General features: G+C 37.5%; 1 protein-coding gene across 6 annotated transcripts in view; it reads left to right on the forward strand.

Annotated features, from left to right (window-relative positions):
* The window catches only part of LOC113230204 (protein grainyhead), a 100,734-nt gene that overhangs the window by 71,038 nt on the left and 5,637 nt on the right, over nt 1–24,059 (forward strand). For all 6 annotated transcript variants that reach the window (XM_026464016.1, XM_026464017.1, XM_026464014.1 and 3 more), the window contains 4 exons: nt 6,424–6,586; nt 18,996–19,107; nt 22,406–22,500; nt 23,957–24,013. In XM_026464016.1, the coding sequence (XP_026319801.1) occupies nt 6,424–6,586; nt 18,996–19,107; nt 22,406–22,500; nt 23,957–24,013 (427 nt within the window). The remainder of the gene's footprint in view (nt 1–6,423; nt 6,587–18,995; nt 19,108–22,405; nt 22,501–23,956; nt 24,014–24,059) is intronic.

The following is a 24,059-nucleotide window of genomic DNA, read 5'->3' on the forward strand; positions in this document are numbered from 1 at the left end:
ACTAATGTTATGTTAAAGAGATAGCGTCGTCATGTTAAAGAGGTATCCACCTTGTTAGTGTCAGTGAACTTACACTTCCATTTTTAATATCTCTATTTTCACCACTGATTTAAGAAACAATTATATCGAAGCAACAAAACTGAAAAACCTTGTACTGTCTAATAGTAACAGATTGCAGAGAAGTTTGTAGTCATTAAGACTTTTATATTGTTAATATCGTGTGCAACAACCATCGAGTATATAACCAGAAATAGAGACGAAATAAGGGCCATATATTCCTGGTAACACATCAGCGATACAGCTCTTATAAATATCAACTATCGTTTGCACTGAAATATAGACAGGCCAACTACTAACCTGTGTGTACGTCTCCGTATATTCCAAAAAATATTCTGTATTTATTCTAATAAAGATAATATCTCTAACAATGCCGTTCTGTTCTATTCGGTGGTGTGGGAAAAACAGCAAAACATCTAATTACAAAACAAACGGAATCACATTTCGTCTGTAATTAAATATTAAATATGTAATTTTGCAATCGTCGTCCACTATAGCACAGCTCAAGTTAATTGGTCGATTTGAAGTGAAACAATTGACGACACCCATTGACGACACCCGTATATTGTTTCGAACTCGGGCTAGCCAATCGGAGCGCAGTTGACACAGTAATGATATGGCAGAATAGTTTTCAAACAAATTAAATGACATTTCGTCTCTATTTCTGGTTATGTACTCGATGGCAGCAACGATTGTTTAAATAGTAACACCATAGGCATTTGTTATGCTCGAATATTAAGGACTTACCTTACTATTCGAGAAATACATAAGATAGACAGACAGACATGAGAAATAGCAAATATAACAAACTGAGATCTGATTTAGGCACTTACTTTTCATAGAACACTAAAAAGCAACGAGTCAACAAATGACCGTTAATGCTTTTGTTAAACATCCGAACAATTGATTATACCATTTCTCTGCACACGAGTAATAGAGTACCGATAAACCAACGACTATGTTTACTGACCACTTCGCACCTCTTCGTGTGCCCAAACCTCCATTTCTTCTAGGAAAACCTTCTAAATGCGTCAAACACATATTAGCTCCCAAAACTCAGAAAGTTGAAATTCTTACGAACGTCAAACCCGCGTTGCTTTGCTTCATTTCAAACATATAACATACTCGCGAATCTGATATGTTTCAATACAAAAGACATAAACGTGAACGTGTTTTGTAAAATATTAAATTACATGCCATTATGTAAATATTGGGAAAACATTTACATGTGTTGGCATATTTTGGCGCAAAAAGTAAAATACAACCAGTCTTGCCAGTATCTTAAACGTAATTCGATTGTACCTACCTAAAACTTGCGTGATCTGTTCTGCCGTTCTTGTAAAATACACAGACGTGTGTAAAAAACTATTTAACATATTTGTCCTTTAAAAATAACAAATATCAATCATTGATCAACGTCTTTATTGACTTCGATTCCGAGGAAACGCCGTGATTTTCGAAAATGTTTACTACTTTGTGTCATATTAAGAAAATGAGTTTTACAATGTCAGAGCTCTTTTTTTCATTTAACGTTGTTATTCCAACGGGACCTTTTTAAGAGATGCTAAATTGCATTCCATGATCTCTGAATGTAGCTGTAAAAAGCTATGTAAATTGGTAATGTTTTAATTTTTACTCCCAAAGTTTAATTGCCTTTTCAAGCTTGGTCTTATTCGTGTAAAATTGTCGACAGATGACATTGTAAAGCTAGTATTAGAATTAATGCCACGAAAGCTTTAAATGCCTAGCTATACAAGAAAAATAATATATTATACGGTAGTCTGTCTTTTTTGAAGACGGAGTAAAATGACAGTCCATTGTGCAAAAGTGTTGCATGTTTGCAAGCTGCTAGTGATTGCAGTCGATAAATATTATATCGAGTACATAAAATAATTAGGCGAAATTGTTTCATTTGACACAGTTCATTCGAATTGTTCATTTAAAAAAAATCATTCATACATACACTAAATGTAGAAGTGTGTCTATTAAAAATATAAATAGGATACATATTTTAAAGTTTTTCATTTTAATTTAATACACATAATGGAATCCGCCTATCGTTTTTAAAATGTGTATGATTAAAAATTGATTTTGATGCTAATGGACCAACTGTTAAAATAAGAATAAAGAATTCAATAACGCAAATAGTAATCATCAGAACGTCGTAACGTTCACAATTCAGTAATTTTTGGCAAAATGTTACTTACTTTCACAATCTATCGATAAAACTGTCGACAACTACAACATGACTATTTAAAATTTTACGAAAACGGCAACCATGTAAATGTTATTTTACTCCATATCAAACAAGACAAACTTTATTACATTAGTAGATTTTAGTCTTTTTATTTACGTTAAAGTCAACTAATTTATAAATGTCTATATTAAGGTTCATAGTGACTTTTACTTATGTTAATAACTTTATTATACGGACATGCAAATTATGATTTACATATTATTGTTTGATGTAAAACGATGTATTTTTCCATACATCTACGTATGACTTTTTGATACATGACATCTGGCTTACTTTGCTTTCGGTAGCGTAATTAACTCTGCGCGCGCACTTATTAAGTAACTATTGAATAATGTAACTAATTTATTTGCACGCAAACGATTACATGGACTGCAGACAAGGAAATGTAAGTATTTACTATCTAGTCTACCCTATTAATAAGACATCGATAAGCTTTCCGTGACGATATAACACTCCTTTATTTTCCGTTCTCCGTTCCGTTATTGCATTTAGCCTGTATACGTTATTCTTTAGCTGACGAAACAGGTGGTTACTTAAAGTATTATCAAAAATAAAATGCATTTTACTTTGAAGTCCCTTGAAATCGTCAAATAAACGAAACAGGCGACACGCGGCGGAAGCAGTCGTCGACATCGTCGACATGATAAGTGCATTAGCATTATTATCTCCATAATTACTTGCTTGCATTTGGCCCAAATAACTCGGTCGCTTCTACCGTCTTAAATTACCGAAGCCGATACGCGCGTTCGCCGGCCGATACCAGCCCTTGCCGCCTTCGTCACCACCGCTCTCTTCTGACGCCCTCACAAATGTTTGGACTATTACTTACCACCCAGTTAAGTAACCCACGAATGCCCGCCCGATACCTCCTACAGACATCTGTTTGCTTCTCGAATACTCTTTCAACACAGGAATGGGCTTTTAAAAGGCCTGTAACTTAATCAACTACGTATGGTCTTTGATTAGCACTTTAAAACGTACCTATTACGCCTCTACTCAAGAAATGGGATCTAATTGTAAACCATATATTGCCGCTCTAATGCTGTTTTCATACAAATAAGTCTGATTGGATACTATTAAGTTGTAAAGTTATTATAAACTCCTGAGATGTTGATCACCGGAGGTTTAAATGTGAATTCAGGATTGCGACGTGCACGCAAACTAAGCATCTGTTCACTTTGAGCTGAATGAATATAAGTAGGTACTTTAAGCGGCATTCCTTCACTACGGTTAAGCTAAGTATCAAGGGTGCTTTTCATTCCGCTGCGTGATTACTTGGAAAGCTGCAATCCAATTATGTGTTTTATCGTACAGGTAAATTTTATTTTCCCCTCACATTATAATTATTGCTTTAATCGATGGATCGATGTGGAAAGGTTCGAAACGCGTGCTCAAGTGTGATGCTATCCGGTAGTCGAGAACAATTTCCTAAGATCGTTTGCTGGAGTGGTAGCGGCAACTAATTGTACCATAGGAGCAATGAGGTTGGGACTCCGCGTGTACGCTGGGTGCGTACCCAGTAATCAGTTCGCCACTCGCTGCCATTACGCTAGCTAAGCGTTCCCATTAACTGCTGCAACCACCGCCACTACCCGCCTAATCTCGTTGCTTGTCTGATGCGCTCGTTCCTCTCCAACATACTATCACGCGTACTCTAACTATCCAATAGATAGAATCTTTTAATTTCAATGTAGTTTAACATTAACTACTGTTACAAAGTAGGTGCCTCAATATTACAGCTATTATTCTGAAAGGGTATTAGTTATAATCAGAGCGAATCAGTCGTAATTGCTAGTAAATAAAAATAATTGTTTGCGTCATAGTTAGATCGTTGATTTATTGAAAACTAATAGGGACTCTTCTTCAATAACTACCTCTATACTCTATACCTATTGTAAAAATACTCGTATCTGCACCGTGGAGAGAGCCTATCCAACACTCGCCTTGAGCAGACAACATTCCACCTAAATTTCCATTAACGAATGTTGTGACAACTATACGGTTGTTGTTTTTTATATAATGTTTAGATATATCCCACTGCTATTATAATAGTGTTGTAACTCAAAATATGTGAAATTTAATATTATATCATTACTGAACGTAAAATTTGATTCTCTACACGTCAAAAAAACCGTGTTAGAATATTGTAAGAAATAATCAAAAGATAACCACTAACCTCAAAATGAGACACACTGTATGAGAGCTAGTTCTGGCCAAAATAATCCTTATTCAAAAATATTAAATTATATTTTCCATTTTATTTATAAATATATTTGAGAACATGTTTAAGTGTCTATAATTAAACTATAACATACTTAAATTTTAATGATTTTTTTGCGGAAAGTGATTAATTCGTTTTTCATCGATTCTGAGAAAGTCCACTTTTCGAGTTAATACACTATTGTGTTAACAGTGCGATATATTAAATTGATGCGATGATGATTTATATTGAAATTGATGAGTCGTTTTCCGTTTGGTTTCTTAGCTTCCGTAATAATTTAAAAACATAATTGTTAGAAAAAATGTGTTACAAACTGAATTACTTATAGGCAGGTATCTACCTACTCCTTGTTACTTACATGTTTAAAAAGATACTTTTACGTTTTGATTGTCATACCATGCCAGGTCTTTGTTTCTGTTGAACGAATGAACTATGATCGGAGCAAGGCTTTCCGCGTCCAAGCGCATCGAAGCTAAATAAGGCCGGATTTATGCGCATCTAATTTGGCGGAGAAGCGCACTCGCCACAGGACGCCCGTCCAACATCCCTCCGCACTCCGCCGCCGCGCCGTTGCGGCCGCTTATCGGGGCATGCGTTTTTATTGCCAATGCGACCACTTTGTTGTCGCTGCGTTCGGCAACTTTTTGCACACTCATCAATTTCCGCGCCTCAGAGATTGATTTATTCATGAAAGGCCCTCGCCTTCACACAGGAAGTGCCTTTTTTCGGTTGCTGCGTCGCTGAAATTTGTAATGAAGCTCATTCGAAAACAATGTGTTATTTATTATTAAATATAGTAAATTTTTATGTAGACACCTACTTGCTTGATAAGTCATTGAGTTTGACAAAATTTGTGCTGTGTTTACTTTATTAACATGCCTTTGCTTACCAAAACATTATAATTATTTTATAAAGCTATAATAATTTAAATGTATCAATGCTCAAAAAAGTCAACATGACAATGCAGAGGAAAATTGCATTGGAAATAGCGCTCGGAATCATTTTAGAAAGCATCAGATAGGTGAGCGCTGCGACCGATCCGTCACTGTCGGACGGCGTTATCGGCCCGGCCCTTTTTAAATCGCAGACATCAGCAGAATTGTTTACCAAATTGTTTTCAATAATCCCGAACTAATAGTGGAACTGCAAATCTGAACTCGATCGATGCAAACGAACATTTCTGCATTCCCGCAAAGATTTATTAGTAGATTATAGTATTTCATAACGATTTATAGCTCTTTATCGTCTTACATAAGTTAAATAGAGGTACAATAGAGCCCGCTGATAATGATGTCGCTATTTCCTGGCTAGTTTTCACTTTGTGAGCCTGTCGGGCGTGGGCCGAGCCGAGATCGGGCAATGCGACAAGGTGTTTCCGTGCGTGCGGCAGTGGCGACCGTAGCAGGAGCAGGCCGCTGCTTGCATCTCATGACGCCTCGTAGCTAATGAGTCGCGACACGCGATGACCGCTAAATTAGCGGGGTTTTCCTTCCGCCGATCTCGTGCTCAGGAAATCGCGAGAAAACACACTTTTTCATTCGCTGTATGAACTGGATCTCCACGCCTTTATGTAACAACACCGCTGACAAGCTTTACTGGCGGTGCAATTAAGATTTCCACTTTTTGCACACTTTTATTGCTTTACTTCATGGAAACTTTATTGTCGAGAACGTGTGTCTGTAGATAACTATCTTGGAGAAGAAATCGCACTTTTTCTAAATGGTTTAAAACAAGCTCGTTTCGCATATTTTATTTGCCAACGTACATACTATACTACTGTTTTAAATTCTTATCTTTATATTATTACGTCGGTATAGAAGTGTCATCTACAAACTGGCTGAGCTGGGTTACATATAATTGTTTGACAGGGTTATATTTTTGCGCCCAGGTTTTCCCCCTATGGCTTTAAATACCACCTGGAGACTGCGAGCAGCAGCTCCCAGCGGCGCGAGGACGACCGCATCACCTACATCAACAAGGGCCAATTCTACGGGATTACGCTCGAGTACATACATGATCCTGACAAACCTCTGAAAAATCAGACCGTTAAGGTAAGTCCACAAATTATACTCTACATCGAATCTGTCGACACTTTGCGTCATGGAAATAAAAAAAGGTACATGGGCTATTGTTTTCTATCTGATAATTGCTAAAAATGTTCAACGTTTATACGCTTAATCAGAGATAATAAAATAATTTCTTATGATTTTTTACACTTTCCTTCGTCTTTGCAATTGTATGTTTTTAAATATTATGCCCAGTTATCTGGAAGAATGCTTATAGGTACTTATTCAAAGAGTTTCGTGACGACTAAATGCGAATGCATAATTAACAGATTGGACCTGTCGAAAACCTTTATTTTTATAAATTTAATTAAAGTTATTGACTTTTAACGGTACGTTGACCGGATGTTTACCTCTTGCGGACCTTAGAAAGTTGTATGTTGGTGTACTGTACTCGTGGAAGCATCTAGGCGTCCGTAATGAAACCTCGCGACAACTCAGCAAATATCTCAATTTATAATTCAATTCAATGGGAATAAAATGTAAAATATGATAGCTCCTTTGCGGAAATGTAAACGATGTTTGTTTAATATTGTTTGCAGACTTATAATATTGCCTAAAAACTACGTTCTTTTTACTTTCTGCTCACCTCAGCTGTAATATACTAAGTTTTTTTAGATTAATCTTCTACCGTTGTAGCATTTACGATCATTTCAAGATGTACTTAGTTACTACATTGTTACGATAACTGTGTGAGGTAGATAAAATTTGAGTGGAGTGCAAGTGGCTGACTATGAATGCGGTTTCGAGGAAGTCTCGACCGCAGGCATCTCGTGTCGGTTTCATCCGCAGTGCCCCCGCAGGCTTCAAGTTCATCTTCATGTATTCGCTTTCATAAAAGTCCCTCAGGACTGCTCAGATTTCTGAAAAGGATAGAAGGGCACAGATATGTAACGGGTTTTTTACTAAGTGTAAATTATTTCGTAATTATATTGACAGAACCGATAAAGTTGGTACTTATTAGGGTATTTTTTCAAAGCCACAATTTTATGTGTCCATGCATTAAACTCCATTTATTTATCAAAATAAAAGCCGACAAAAAATAGAGTGCATAATGTAGATCAAAAGCTAAGTGGAGGGCACAAAATCTTCCCAATAAACCTTTCGACCTAATGGAAAAAAATCCAAAATGCCTAAAACCTGACAACGGTGCCGTTGAAAATTGAAACCGTGTATCAATGTTGGACTTTACTTCACGTATTATACATTAAATAACAGTACTTATAATCTGAATTTCATAATAAACTAGACAGTTTTATCACAACACTAAGATTGCTGCGTGTCCCAGGCTCACGCGGGAATTCGGTGGTAGTTACTAATCACGCTACACATCACAAGTGAAGCATTTTAGAAGCTTTGCAATTTGTTCTTATTATTCGTCCATCACGCCCGGCTGGAGAGAACAGGAATCTTTTTGCGTGTAAATTCGTAATTCGATGGATTTGGTCCAGGTTGATTTTTTAATTTGGTGTATACCTACGATATTTCAAAAACTAAATTTTTTGGTTGTATGTAATGTTTTTTATAATATGTGTTGTAACGACTAAAATAATATGACACGACTAATTTAATTAACACAGTGAATAGCGACATCTCTCGCCAGGACTGGTAGCTGTAAAGGTACTAACTGGGTGATAAATCTGTAATAGATTTCTCATAGATGGCGCTACGACTAAAAAGTCGTTGAAAAACCAAGTACAAAGACACGACGCAAGCACATAGAGAAATTCGTGAGGTCCGTTGGTTCGTTCCGTGGCTTAGTTGGTATATATATAGGTCTGGCACGGTATGCAAGAAGACGTCGGTTCGAATCCGACCGGATCGAAGGAATTTTTTCTGAGTGTTTTTTCTGAGTGTTCGATCTTTGTATTAATAATTATAACAAACTAGTGGAGTAATTTCACAAAAAAAAAAAAAAATTGAATATCAATTCAATAAAAATTTAATAATATAACAACTTATTTCTTTTGCAAGTATTGTCGTTTACGAGTAATATAATATATATATATATATATATTTCTGAATCCCATGGTCAGAAAAGCTTCCACTGAAGTCGGAAACACTGTCATCGAAGCTATATTTTCGTTGAAAAGCAAGAACTTTATACGTTTTTCAAATAAATTTTTAGTTAATATTATTGGCTTTCACAATTTTATACTACTACTCGCTTCCCGCTGAAAATAGTAAGGAAAATCAAAACAGAAAAGAAAAATTGGAAATTATGAAGGAACGTGTTAGGCAAGCAAGATAAAAAGCCATCTAGTTATATATGGAAGGTTTAAAGAAAAAGATAGACAGAGGTATGCGAAGACAAAGCGGAAGGAAAAATTTTGAAGTTGCATGAATTACCTCGTTAAGTATAAAAAGTATCAAAAAATTTGATCTCTTTTGTAGCTACAGATTACGTTCTAAATTTATGTTTTAAAAGAGATGCGGAAATACTTTGTGTGATTGAAAAAAGGCTGAACAGCCAAACTGAAAACTAATTTTAATTAATAGTCACAAGGTGAAATTATTTGCGTTGTTCCGAGCTTGATTTAACGGTAAGCCGTATTAGTGAATTTTTATGTAAGTTATTGAATGTTTTTATTGCCTTTTTCATGATATTTTATACAAAAACTATGCCTTTTAAAAAAAATAAAGTAATTTCAAATGAAATGATATATCATTAACTGTTAAAAATCTAGTTGCCCGATGAACGGAATCTTATATAAGTTTGAGTTCTTTTTCCTTCCCGCTTAATGTTTTTCCACAAAATAAAATTCGACCACCTAAATCTCAGAACTTAGCCCTTCTAGGAGAAATGCCTAGTAAGTAAATCATGAATCTAATTATAAAGAAGGAAGTTATTGAAATTATTAAACAAGCTATCTCTAGGGGCCCTTCTTAAACTCGACCTTGTTTAGTATATACTGATGTTTTTCTAGAGACTTATTACAGAGCGGTATTTTTCAAACACCGGTTTATAGCGTAACAGTGACGACCTTATCTTCGAGAATGACACATCGATAGCGTGACTTAGGTCACACTTAAATGTTCATCATTATCGCATGAGAAAACTGGAACAGTTTTCTCATACACACAAAAGATATAACCGCATTGACAACCAACGTGTCTAATTTCCCATGGAAATCGGAAATCCCCTAGCATTATTGTTTTCTGACACTTCCCTGGAAAACGAGATCGTAAATTAGAACTTCCATACAATAAAATTACTTTAGTTTACAAATTAACTAAGTTCTTGTAAAACCAGAAAATCCACTATTACACCTGGCCAATCGCGTTTAGTTAATCGTGGTGGGTATTGTGATGATATATTTAATCTGTTCTTTTTATTATGTCCTACCGATCTATTGTTTATAAAGAAAACGAAGTAGCCGTAGAATGAGTCATTGTGTGTCGAAGTTAACAATCTGCTCGCATTTATGAAATGCATTCTACATATTCAATAGAGCCATTTTCTATCGTTTTTCTATCCGGCAGCAACATATTCAAACACGCCTTATCGCAATTCAATGGGATTAGATCAGAATAATCAGAAATACAATGAGACATACGGTTATAGTTATTAAGGGCTTGGCATTGTGTGAAAAATAATTGCAAAATTAAATACCTAACAAAATCTTGAACTCGCACAGTCGGTATGATGAATTAGTGATATAATCACAAAATGAGTTTATTTGTTGCTACGTAATTCAGTTTAAGTGGCTTATTTACATTACACCCAATTTGTTAATAATACAGCATTTTTAATAGGACCAAATAAGGATGACTATATGTTATGTATCCTGGGGCCAACAAGCGTGGCTGTGTTGGGCCAGGCACAGGCACAGCCGTGGTATCGCATTCAATGCGACGCAGATAGGTAGAGCTCTGCTTATCTCACCGCAATCGAGTTCGCATTGTATGCCCGAGCTCGATAATTAAGACGACGCTTTTGACATTCGCCATATAGGAATACAATGACCGCCGCGGGAGCCCACAGTCGGATAATATCGCTCCCTTAAACAATAACCCAGCCGTATTATGATAAAACAATTTCAATGCGGCAAACATCGTGTTTTCTTAACGAGCATTCCTTCTGTTTCAATAACGAGAGGAAATACCGACGGAGTTGGATATTATGTCGTTCGCTATGTATCGAATATATGACCACTAGCACAACATACCTACTTGGTTGTTATGTGGCAAAAATCTTTAAATAAGCGCAATACAACCTCTGAAAATTAAGAAACTATATAAATTTATATGTAAACACGCGAAATGAATAGCCGTTAACAATAATTAAAAATACATTAATTGGCGGGTATCAAGCGTAGCTGACAATTTAAAATTCACACGCAGCGCGAATTCATTTCGCGTGTCAAAAAGTGGTTAAGAGATATAACAGAATTTTTGGCAAACAGAAAGATTCGTGTGTCAGGGTGTGCAGCATTGTAATTACGACTGGCACCGCTCTTGTTTCGGCGCTGCTTTACACTGCTGTCGCGATACAATCACTCCTGGGCTGCACCGGCTTCGCTCGCCCCCAATTCGAAATTTGCACCCAATTAACTGCTCCACATACTGACTCGAATATCTCCTCTCTCCATGTTTTCCGCATTCGCACGCTGTGCACATACTATTTGCATTTCAATTCCACAAGACAAATCGAATTTTAAAATGATGTCCTAAGAAACGTAATAATAGGGTTGAACAGATTGTCTCGAAGGTATAGTCTCCTGAACACAAAAAAAAATATGAAAGACAGTCGATCAATCACTAAATGTAGTGGCAATTAATCATCTCGCTAGTGGCGTTGTGTCGCGATGTCATAGCGAGTCTAGCGACACCTCAAGGGTTGCTCTTGGGCACCCGCCCCACTTGCTGCGAATGTATCTGAATAACGTACACCATATCCTTCATTAATCACAACTGCGTGATTGAACTGCCTGGTTTTGGTTGAATGCATAATTAAAATGACGGAGAGTGTCATTGCGAAATATTTTGCAATGACTCTTCCTTTTGAATCAAAATTTTATATTTCAATAGGGAAATAACAATAATGCACAATGAATTTGCAACTATGCATTTAAAACGAAATCACATTGTTTGTTTTTTTTTTAATCAAAAGTGTAATTGAAGTTCTTAGAATTTACATACGAATATCCTCGTAACGCTATTTAAGTACAGCCAATAAACTTCTGTTTATCTGGTATGTTGCGCATAGCACTCTGCGATTAACCGTATCGTGCATGCCTAGAGCGCACTTATTCATTCAGAGCATTTTTTACACGGGTTTTTATCACTATACTGACATCATTGTGTTCACTTTCGTAGCAACGGAAACTCGCGTAACGAGATTCGTCGTTGTGTTATTTTGTTTTTGCAATATTTTACGATTTTAATGATTGCTCCGGTTTGCCTTTTTAAGGCGATCGTTAATGATGCCTTTTACACTTAACATGTAACGCTTGATGAGGGATTATAACGGTCGGCATTCGTTCCTACTGGCGTGAGCACGTTTTGGCCGACATACCCGCCCCACGCCGCTGTTGCAGTGAAGGGCTGTCATATGAGACACGCCAAATATTTCTCACAAGACCCACTCAAGTGTAATGAAGGTTTCATGCACCTTAAAAGAAAGTTGCACAATAAACGAGAATACAAAAAAGGATGTAAAATTTGCATGCATGCTGTTGATAGTTGGAAGTTGCCAATCACGATCGCAATCAATCATGTCTTAAGATGTCTCAATTTAGCTTGCACCCTCTGGTTTCCGAGTAGCACCCTTCCCGCGCGCCGTGTTCCACCCGCGGCTGTCTGTAGGCCCCGTCTCGCCAGATAAACCCTAACGATTACATATTGCAAAATTATTCAACAGAAAGTATTTGATAACGGTACGGATTCTTTAAAATGATACGAAATGTTTAGATCTTTTATCAACTTGAAATAAATGGCATGTATAAAGTTACATATTTAATTAAAGAAACATTGATGTAGATCATTTAATTTATCAAGAGGTGCACAGATACAAATGTTTAAAGTTCTTATTAAAACGTTTTACATAAAAAGTCAACTTTGAATTTTTGTAATATATGTGTATCACGATGATTGTGATCTCAGAAAAACAATTTTCATTGATAGGTATTATTATACATATATATATTACGGTTATTCATCACATGTTGGCTCGTCTTGTCGCGACGTAATGTACTTTTTGTTACTTTTCTTTTTGTTTGAAATATAATTTATGTGACTTTAATGGCGTGTTTTCGACATTTATGTTTCGCATCCCAAAAAGCAATCTTGTAGAGTAACGGTTATAAAAAATCAATTACCTACAGATATATTAATGAATATCACAAAGCCTAGTTCTGTGCAAATGAGCATACACGAACTATCTTACTATTTATAGGTATTATAATAAAAGAAAAACTGACAAGAGTGAATGTTTGGCCACGGCAGGATGCACGCGCGCCGCTCGACTGAGCGTGAATTTTCCACCTTCGGTTTCAGGTTCTCATAACGCCACTAGATAGTTATTACGCTTTCGACATATTACGTACTATTCGGTAATATTCGCGTAATCGCTGAAAACGTAACGTATTACTCATCCCCCAACGCAACAAGGTAACTGTTGCATCTAATAAAGCGTCACTTGCAATAACGATAATGCCTTGCTAACGACATGCTATTGTTCTAATAGCAATATCGAAATGAGTAAATGACTCATACTAATAGCTTATCATTACAAGCCAACTTTCTCCAAATTTTAATTCCATAAGTGAGGTACTGTCAAATTGGGTGACACAAAGCTGGACGTAAATGACGTTACGTAAGTCGGCAACCGTCATTGTTTCGATATTGGAGCTGTCACTGAGCGCGCACATTTAGTGTCAATCCTTGATAGCATCGCGCAGCCGCGATCCGCGACATTATGTGATCTAAGATCCAATTATGCAACCCCTACGTAAGCCGGAGCTTGCCTGCTAGCAACAATGGCCTGCAGGGAAACGAATAGCCGCCTCAATCATAATATAAATATTTCAAATTTCGTGTTTGTAAGGATAAATAAATAAAAACATTTAAATCATGTGACACAATAAGATACTTAATATAGACAAAATAACAACTACACTCCACTACCGTTGATCGTTTATGTCATGTGTAAATAAAATAGCATCTCCAAGTTTAAATCTTGGATAAGATATTTTTATTGCACAACGTGGTTGTGCGACTGAGAAAAGCGTGATTGAAAGCGTGCTCTAAGCGGTAGGTACGTCAAGTTAAGCCACATCACGGTTCGTCCAGAGCCCTGCACTTTACAATCTGACATTTCCTTTCGACATTTAAGCAGATTAGTGTTACAACGCGACTTCGGATGTTAATCCGACGGTGGACGGATCGCGGGAATTGCTCCGATTTAATCGAGATTTAGCGGTCACTGGGCGCCGTAATGCAATCAAAGCCAATGCCCGCACGTAAATCAGATCGAGAAATCCAATAGCAAATAACACTTATGAGTACGACGAAATATAAAGCTGTGACGCCACTTCGTGTGAGTTCAGCATTTACTGTTCGCCATCGGGAAAATAATTAACAATTTATTTCGATATTCAATAATAATTTCAATTGATTGGTCGCTATCAAAGGAGACAATAATTTCCCGTCCACAAAGGAATGGTGGGCTAAAATTCGCGTACGTGCTTAATATTCAATTATAGCCGGTGTAGTGCGCAGCGAGGCGGCGAAGGCGCAACAGTCACCGGATGCGCAGGAGCGCAGGAGAGCGCGCGATATGCAATTTGTCCGCCAGCGGAAGCTGCACATCTCTAGCAATCTCCCGTGGCTCGCGGCGTTGCGCCACCATCCCCACGCGAGCAATACGCGCAGCGCGCACGTAATATAGTATTACTGAGGAAGCTAATGGTGCATTTTACTTTAACGGAAAATACTGAGCACCTTTCTGACGGCGGACGGCAAAACGTAGCAATTGAAATCTTAGTATTTAAAGTAACTGCAATTAAATAATTTTTAAAGTTATTACCCACTTTGTTCAGTGAAACAACGAATTTTCCAAATGTTGAATGTTGATTTTTTATTTATTTAGTAGTACCTATCAATTTATACGTTTCATTAATAATTGCTCAAAATTTTTAAAAGAAAGTTTCATAATGTGTTGCTATTGTTAATTGGAGCCGTGTATGTGTATATAACATTGTAATGGAGTACGGAACATTTTCCCGCAATTTTGAATTAGTATTCCACAGTTACCGCGATTGACCAGTTGTAATATTTTGGACAATTATTAATCACAGTAAGTGTGTTATTTATACGTAAGATGTGGACTATGTAGATTAAAACAAGCTGTGTTACGCCAAAATACTGTGAGCGCTGTTACAACATATACTACTTTTTTTTTTTTATATTACCCGACGAGAGCTTTGCTAATATTATGTGCATTGCATTCAAAGTACATACACTTAGCTTTCGAAATCCTGGAGACAACTGCACATTATGTAGTGCAAACGAACTTCCACACAATTTCAGTTGGCGTGAAATAAATATTACTGAAACGTAGATCGTAGGTAACTGAGCAGTAGTTACACCCACAGTTCCGCACAGAATTTATGTCGAAACCCAACATTCACTACGGAGAACATTTGCAGCAAATAACCAAGGCGTTAAAACAACTAACACAAACAACTGGCGCACTTAACAAACAGACGTATCCGTATCAGATACAGCGTATCGAGACGGCAGGACATTACTTTTGCGCTATCGATAAAGCTCAACGGTAAGCGAAATAGTTTTGCAACACAGAGAACATAAATAATTGTCATAAAATAGATAGGGTTGATGGATGGACGGTGAGCCCTGCAACTAACGAGGAAGCGTTCAACAAAGGTTCGCTATTCCACCGTCGCACTGTGCATAACACGGCGCATTACCATAGATACGTTGCATTCGAGTTCACTTTTTCTGCAGTGCACCCATTACTTAACAATTACGAACATTGCGTTATTCATGAACAGATGATGCGAATATTCGCCGTTCCGCTACGCCATGCACTACTTGTAGATGCATAAAAGCGTGACTGGACACAGATAAGATCTTTAAATATCCAATTGTCCAGTTCACACATCAACGACATTAAATTAACTTATAGATGTACAAGAAACAATGCGGCAGGTGTAAAACGTATATATCCCATCTCGAGAGTCGTACACAACATTAAAGGCATCAATGAAAAATAGATTTCGATAAAAGAATAAAGTGAGAACAAGCTTGGGCACTACTCTTAATTAGATCATTTATCTGGAATCCAACTCTTAACTGCCGTCGTGTTATGAGAAAAACATCATTTATTTTACAGCAGGTACCTACTAACTTTATCCATTTGTGGCCTGTAGGATTGCGGCGTAATTCCTCATTTATTGAATGATCGGCAAATTTTTAATTTAAATTTACTTCATAAAGTCAGGGAAGAATGGGTGTTCAAAAATTATAAATAACTACTTCTACCTGTTAGAAACTGAAATATATATTATGTGTATATTACACAATGAGAAAATAAGTTATTTCAAAGAGGTAAAAATTTCGGTTGCGTATCGTACTTCAATTAAAATCTTGTGCGTGAACTTAAATTGCCAAGATTAATGATTGTTCTGGAGCTGTCACACATGAGCAGAGATATAGATCGTATGATTGCGCAGTTATTTGTAAAATAACTATATGCAAATGCTTATTTATTCAAATAGAGTGAGTGACGAAATTACTGTAAAGCGGTTGTTACAGCACTATTTGTGAGCGACATGTAGGTACTATCGCCTACATTTGCGTCATCTTAATAAATCATTGCACGCTGGTTTAGTCTTTACGCAAAGGCGATTTCGTCTATAATGGCGTGTCTAATTGTGATACATGGTGTGGCTCACAGTATTGGCGCGTTGTCCAACAGCCAGGCATGTGTCACACACGCCACGAGAGAAAGCGTGCTTAATCAGATAACTCAGTTTGTCAACCGAGCTCCTGAAATCGGGTCGAATGTCGATATACTCGATTAATTAACTGACGGCCCGAAAAGTTGGAAGTAACTGGTACGACGAACAAAAAACTGTTCTTGTGAAACGGGTTCGATGTTTTAAAATAAAATGCTCACAACATATTGTCATAATTTAAATCGAGCTAATTATCAATTAAACCACGTCTGAGTTACCCTACATCTACATTTTTGACTTATAAAAACCCTTGATTGCTAATATATATGGGTAAAATCAGATTATTTATGAATATTAATTCTATATAGGTAGGTATGTGTTTATATAGGAATGTGTGTGTATGTGTGTGTATATATATATATATATATATATATATATATACATACATACATACATATATATATATATATATACATATATGTTTATAAATGTCATTATATATCGAGCGACAAGATTAATTTCAGTGTAAAGATAAATATGTAAGCGTTTAAAAAGACACGTTAATAGATTTAGGATTAGACGACGTTGTCTTATGTTGGGTTTCTTACGAACTTATTAATGTTCACAAAACTAAACAAATTATTCAACTACCTGTAATACCCAATGAAAAAAAAAAATACTGAAATATCTCTGTCATCATCATCATTGAGTTTAATCTAATTGTACTCAATTGAATATTGAACAAAATTGATAATAAATTTTTTTGATTCTTGAAATTGAAATAAATACCTAGAATAAGAATTTAAATAATTTATTGGAAGTATTAAATTGGGAAACTTTAAAATCCATTTTACAGTTCAAATACCTCTATAAATTCTGTGATCTTATTTCCTCATTTTGCGCCTCCGAAAAGACAGTAACTGGCCCCCGTTTATTATACCACAATTTAAAGGTCTCATAAACAACTAAGCAAGTTGTAGTTGTAAATGAAATCAAACTAAATCTTGTGTTTGATAAACTGCGTAATTTAAACATTTAAGATTGTCGGTTACCTGAATCAATGTATCTTTGTCCGCGACAATAGCTGTGCAAAATAACTTGAACATTGTTCTATATTAATTGCAACTTTAAAGCAGTCACTATATTACGTAAACCATTACCGTTCTATTTTAAATTACTTTGAGGAAATTTAAGAATCATTATTTCAAATCGCATGCCCCTAAAACTTTTACAATACAGTTAATATGAAGTAGAGTGCTATCACAATAAAAATATCGTCTACCGCTATAAATACAAACTTTAACACAGCTTATCTCTTTTTTGAATATCTTTGACAAAGCGACATACTAATTCGCGTTTACAGTTATGATACATTATGTATATCGACAAAGTCCTCAATTTTTTTGGGAATTCAAATAAAACAGTAAATGTTTATATTTATTAAGGCGACGCGATCGTATGTTTGTTAGAGGCGGAATGAACCGTTACTATTTTATACTTGGGCTACTCATTAGTATGCGCGATTCTGTTGAGTTTACGCGGCGCGCCCGGTCCCCGGAGAAAGCTTGCGTTCCGCTTATACGAATCCAAAACTACCCGTTCAAGCACAAATGACTCGTAAATTCATAGGTTGATGGTAAAATGCTGTTGTTATTGCCTTCCTTCAAATGCAGAGCCATCGATAGTACAAAGTTGCAGCGCGCAACTGGAATTACTAATACCAAATCCAGACATTTCATCTTATTTAACTTATCTTTTTCTACTATGCATATTCATGGTATTAAAATGTGATCTGGTGAGCGTTGCAATTAGAATATGGCTGCGTGGCGTAGGGCTAGCAGCGGCCTGAGCGCGGGGCGCAGCCGACTCCAGTCGTGGCGCGCGAGAACCGATCCATCAATCAGAGGCGACGATCGGAGGTGCTTTCTCGTCGTTAGCCCTATATGGCGCGAGCTGCCACCACGCCTCGCCAGCCACTTCTTTTTCACTTCATTTTCTAACTCGTTCATAGAAATCTCCCAACAGCATATTTAACTTTTTAAAGAGAACGGAAATGGTCGAAGATTTCACGCGAGTTTAAAGAGCATTTAAATGCGTATGAAATTAAGATGCCCGCTGCAACGATGTAATCGCACTCGTTTAACGTAATAGCTGAGAAACGCGCGCAAGTAATCGCATTTTGCGTATTCGCGAAATGCTTACGGCGCTCCTTGGTGCTTTCGCCTTAAAACTTCGTAATAAATATCCTGGGAGCGTAGCTTCTTGGCGTCAGGTGTGTCTAATGACCACCCTCGTTGCCAATTTATATGACTCTGACTATGGACATCCATTTACCATTCAAGTTTTATGACTTCCATATACATCTGCATACATACATACATAGGAGTCATAACTTGAATGGTAATAACGTTTTCTTTGTGTGATATTTACATAGGGCTGAGAAAGGTCATTACAATATTTCATAATTGTTTCAGAGTGTAGTAATGCTGGTCTTCCGAGAAGAAAAATCACCAGAAGATGAAATCAAAGCTTGGCAGTTCTGGCACGGTCGACAACATTCAGTAAAACAAAGGATATTGGACGCAGGTTAGTGAACTAGCGTAAGAAGGCATAGATTGCCAAAGTTTACGAAATAACTCGACTATCAGGTAGTAGCGTATACCAGGGGTTAGAGACAATATTTAATGCACAAAAACAGTCGTGCTCGAGGCGACACAGAATGCCTGTGCAGTTGCGTGCGGCGCGGACGGCGGCGCGACGGCGGCAGTGCTCGGCCGGCACGCAGGACCTAATTACCGCGCTGCGGGCACGGCGCAGACGCACCCGCGCACCGCGCCCTCGACCACCACCCTGCCCCGCACCACCATTACATCTCGTTAGGACATTTGCATAAATAATATGCGTCTTCCTCCAGCAATTCCCCGCACCCCGCGCCTTAATACCTATCAATCGCCCTCTAAAAATAAAACAAGTATCGTTACACGCCACCTAGCTACGCTGCGGTACTTGCTGCAAGTTTCGTATTACGGTAATGACACATTCCTTCACATCCACCTGATTAAAGATATGAAGCAGAAAAAATGTTTTCACGATTAAAGGCTACTAAAATAAATCTCAAAAACATTTGACGAGTCGAGCTCTTCAAACTCTAGCAGGAAATAATAAAAATTCGTGAGAAATCTCCGTCATACACGTAACAAATTTCATAAATAAAAATCATCTAATCGTGGTTATAGCCAGCATAAACATTGCTGTTTACTATTCACAGAGGTCGGTTTTGCGTGCCAGCTTGTCTAATCCGTAGAACGGAGATATAAGCAAGGGTACAATATCGTCGCGCGCGGACATAATTACAGCGTGATAATATCGAGGAGCGCCTTCATTACCATATTAATTGCGATGAGCCTCCGCGCACCGCACGGCGCTCTTTACCACGTATCACTCTATTACTCGATCACTCTATGAGAATGTTTATTTTCTTTGCCTTTGCTAACCAAGCTAAACTGCAAATGTATTCTTTGTCAGATACGATCTTTTCATTTCCTTCCAATTACGTCCTGTGAACAAATCAAAACTTTTATTAGTTTTAATATATAACTACAATACAATTTTTTGCGGTACTGTTAAAGGCAATGGCGGATTAAATAGGAAATTCACTTATTTTACGGCCCTGTAGCGCATAGTGATCAACAGAATATATGTTTGCGTCATCGACGGAATGCTTGTTTATTAACCGCATATTGAAGTAAACACTGCTAATATATGACACTATACATTCTAGCATTACTTAAATGGTGTCTGTAGCATTTGTAATGAGTAATGCCGCGGCTACAGCAGTGCCTATAAATTAAATCTCAAGGAAAATAAAAACATGGAAACCATTAATTCGCGCGGCGGGCCAAGTTTAATGTCAAGGTTTTTTAGCTTATCTCGATGTTAGTTAAGTTTTATTTTTTACTTTGTGTGATTATGTAAAATGGAATAATGTTCACACGAATGTAGATTTGTTATAATACAGTATATTAATAAAGTTTATATGGGAAATAAGCTACTAAATGACTCTTTGTTTGGTTATGTACTTGTAAAAGTGAAAAATGATCTATTAAAAATATAATATAAATTACTTGCCAATCGGCTTACGAATGACCGAGATGTTTTAATGTTCTCAATTTCCTGTTGCCATGATTAATCGCTTTTAATTATGTGTTAAATGGTTGTCGAATTTGTTTACGGCATGCTGTAAAAATTGATAGAAATGCACCGTGAACGCATGGAACGAACTTGGAAGCAGCGTCAAGGGCGACACCAGACACCTGTGCGCAGGCGTGTGAAAGCGCGAAGGGGAACGGATGGGCGCGCGGGGAAGCGGCGGAGTTCGCAACGCCCCGCGCCTCCGCACAATGACTTCTCCGATTACCTACACGTCTTCTTGGATCGCGTGTCTGGCGCTCGTTGCTGCATCCTTGCCTCCACACTTATTCCTCTTGACAGTTTTTCTACAATGCTTCACTGGTCCAACAGATTACTTCAATATTTTGACGACGAGAAACAAAAACTATAATTGATATGACCGTTTGCTTAATTAGTATAATGTTCGTCCCTACCGCAAAAATTTACCATAAAAACATGAGAGACCTACCGGTCTCATCAATCATCATCGGTCATAATGTGAAAAATATTTGTGTTGGATTTGTTTGGCGCTATGTGCGCGCGTTGATGTTTAACACTGGCGAGTTTTGGAGTTACACTAGTTATTCTTTATGCGTACAAGCATATTGAAGAATGAAATTATGTAAATGGTGGCAAGTTTTCAAGTAGTAGTGGGAGTGGTTATGTGGCACGCAGGAAGTCACCGAGTACCCACATAGGGTCGTAAATTTGTAGAAGCTGTTAAAACAATAAGACTGCGTGAGGGCGGGCGGGCGTCCTCCTCGGCCCATAAACACGTCAGCGGAGCGCCCCACAGATCGCAGCCAGACTGATAGCAGGCCGGCCGCCAGCGCCCACGCGCCACTAAGCCATGCCACCACCGCACGCCATATGCCAGGGCTCACAACATGTGAAACCAATGAAATCGAATGCAACACAATTCGTAAATAAACCTTACCTGCATACTTACAAGTGTTGGAGATAGCAATTGAGGTCGTCAAATTCTAAAACTTTAGTGAATCGGTCCAGCTGTTTCACTTGTCTTATATAGTATATAATTTTTTCACAAAGCACAACCCTAACCTCTCTATGTCGATTACTCACTAACAACCTCCGCGCTTGTCTGGTAATGCAGGCTTATTGCACCGAATGCAATAAACATCTGTAACGAAATAAACACCAGACTGTGACAAAATAAACTGCATAACGAATTTATTTCTTGAACATTAGGCACCCACGAACTGATTGCCAATAACGGGAGTGTCGAGGACATTAAATTAAGATCGATTGGTATTTTTCACTTCGAAAACTTTCAAATATCGACCATCCTATTATGGGTTAAATGTTTGCATAATATGTTAGACATGTTATGCCTATAGGTACTTACTTATCTATGTAATATCTAAGTGTAGAATCTCAATCGACATTCAGCGCGTAAGTGCTCGTAGCCTTAAGAAAAATATCGAGATGACGCTCAATTTATACAAATTTGCCTCGGGTGCCCGCAGGACATGAATGGAAATGTACTAATTTCCATAAACTTCAGTCTAAGACGAACTAAGAAACTTTGCAATCGTTGATAAATCGATCCTATCATGTGATTATTCACGCCCAACAAATAAATTTCCGTCGTCGATGACGTATTGTGCGTTGATATCTTAATCGAAATCTTGTGCGCCATTACAGCAGTGTTACTTGTGGAGAAGATTAATGACAATTTGTCGTTTTGTTGCAGACACCAAGAACAGCATTGGGTTAGCCGGCTGCATCGAAGAAGTGGCGCACAACGCTATCGCCGTCTACTGGAACCCTCTCGAGAGCGCCGCTAAAGTACGTATACACATATCCCTTCACACAATTTTCCTTATTCATATACAAGACACACTCCTTTTGACCTATAAAAATATCAATTCAGAAAAATATATGTGCACAATTATTTTTCTATAGGTTTTCAGCAAAACACAAATTTTATCCATTTATCCAACACGCATAACACCTTTGTGTAAGGCTGCAAACAGATTGACTGCATGTTTGCAGTTAAAGCGTGAAGCTGAACTCGACTTCATGGAGGTAATGCGTGAAGTCGTTATTCGAGATCTCGACTGCATGAAGTTGATAACGACTTCACGCATTAACTCCATGAAGTCGAGTTCAGCTTCACGCTTTAACTGCAATCTGTTAACAGCCTAAGATAAACAAAGCAATGTAGCTATTTGATCAATAGTTAAACGCTTAAGTTCATTAAACAAAATTGAAAGTCATATCATGATTTTATAACACATATTAAAAGGGTAATTAAGTAGAGTCCCGCAACCTTATTTGGTCGAGAGGCAAATCAAGCAAAAAAGCGCCTTGGCGTCTGGGAGCCGGCCCGTAGCCCATACCCACGGAACGTCTGCCGTATGCTCATTAAATTATAGAATAATATACAACACTGTTTTAATTGAATATATTATAAATACTCATACATGTACTTCACTTTCAGAATAAAAACGAATAATTAATGTTAATACGCACAACACGAACCTTATCAATTTTCATAAAACAATTAAGACGCTAAGAAACAACCCCAATTGGATTATAATAAACTAATAAATGCTTATCAAATGAGTAACTTTGCAAACTTAAGTTATTCGTAAATTCTATAAAATTCATTAGAAATACAAATACAATAACGCTAATAATCATTATAGGTACTAGATAGTATATACAATGTTGTTCTCAAGAAAAAATATTAGATGGAGAATTCAACTCGGGTTACTGTACGAAAAGACGTATTTGTTTTTTTCTTTATTTTTCTTTTATTGCTGCAAATTGCAGGGATAGAGCTAGTCAGTTATCGATATCCGTAATTATTTATTGTTGGTGGGTGAAACCGTGGCGGATGCGAGTCGTTTGCGACAGATAATATGCGTCAGGACAGTGATCGGTGGCAGTGTCGGCGCGGTAAAAACGCGAGGGGGTCATTTGCATAGACCGCGGTAATGAGCGGGCGCCGCTGCACTGCCCGCCTCCGCGATCTGGTCCAGCCACCGGCAGCGCCTGCCATTCTAAACACACCCTACACGTTTACATGCACTAGCGCTTTCAATGAGCTCCATTCAGTTCGGCACTTACTTCGTTTTAATGTTTCCCACTAACATTATTCGTGACGTAGACGACTAAGTATCGCGGCCGCGGCGCCTACCTCCCTCTGCGCTCGGATGTCTAACGTTTTGTTACTCGCTTTTCAGATACACAGTGCAAATTAACTTCGCAATTAAATTTCCTCTATTTTTATTTTCAGATCAATATCGCTGTCCAGTGCCTCAGTACGGACTTCAGCAGTCAAAAAGGAGTAAAGGTTAGTATTTGATTTCACGACTATGCGCGAGTCTTATTTCATTGTT

This window comes from Hyposmocoma kahamanoa, unplaced genomic scaffold, assembly GCF_003589595.1.
Source record: "Hyposmocoma kahamanoa isolate Upper Pololo Valley unplaced genomic scaffold, ASM358959v1 63, whole genome shotgun sequence".
Lineage (NCBI taxonomy): Eukaryota > Metazoa > Arthropoda > Insecta > Lepidoptera > Cosmopterigidae > Hyposmocoma > Hyposmocoma kahamanoa.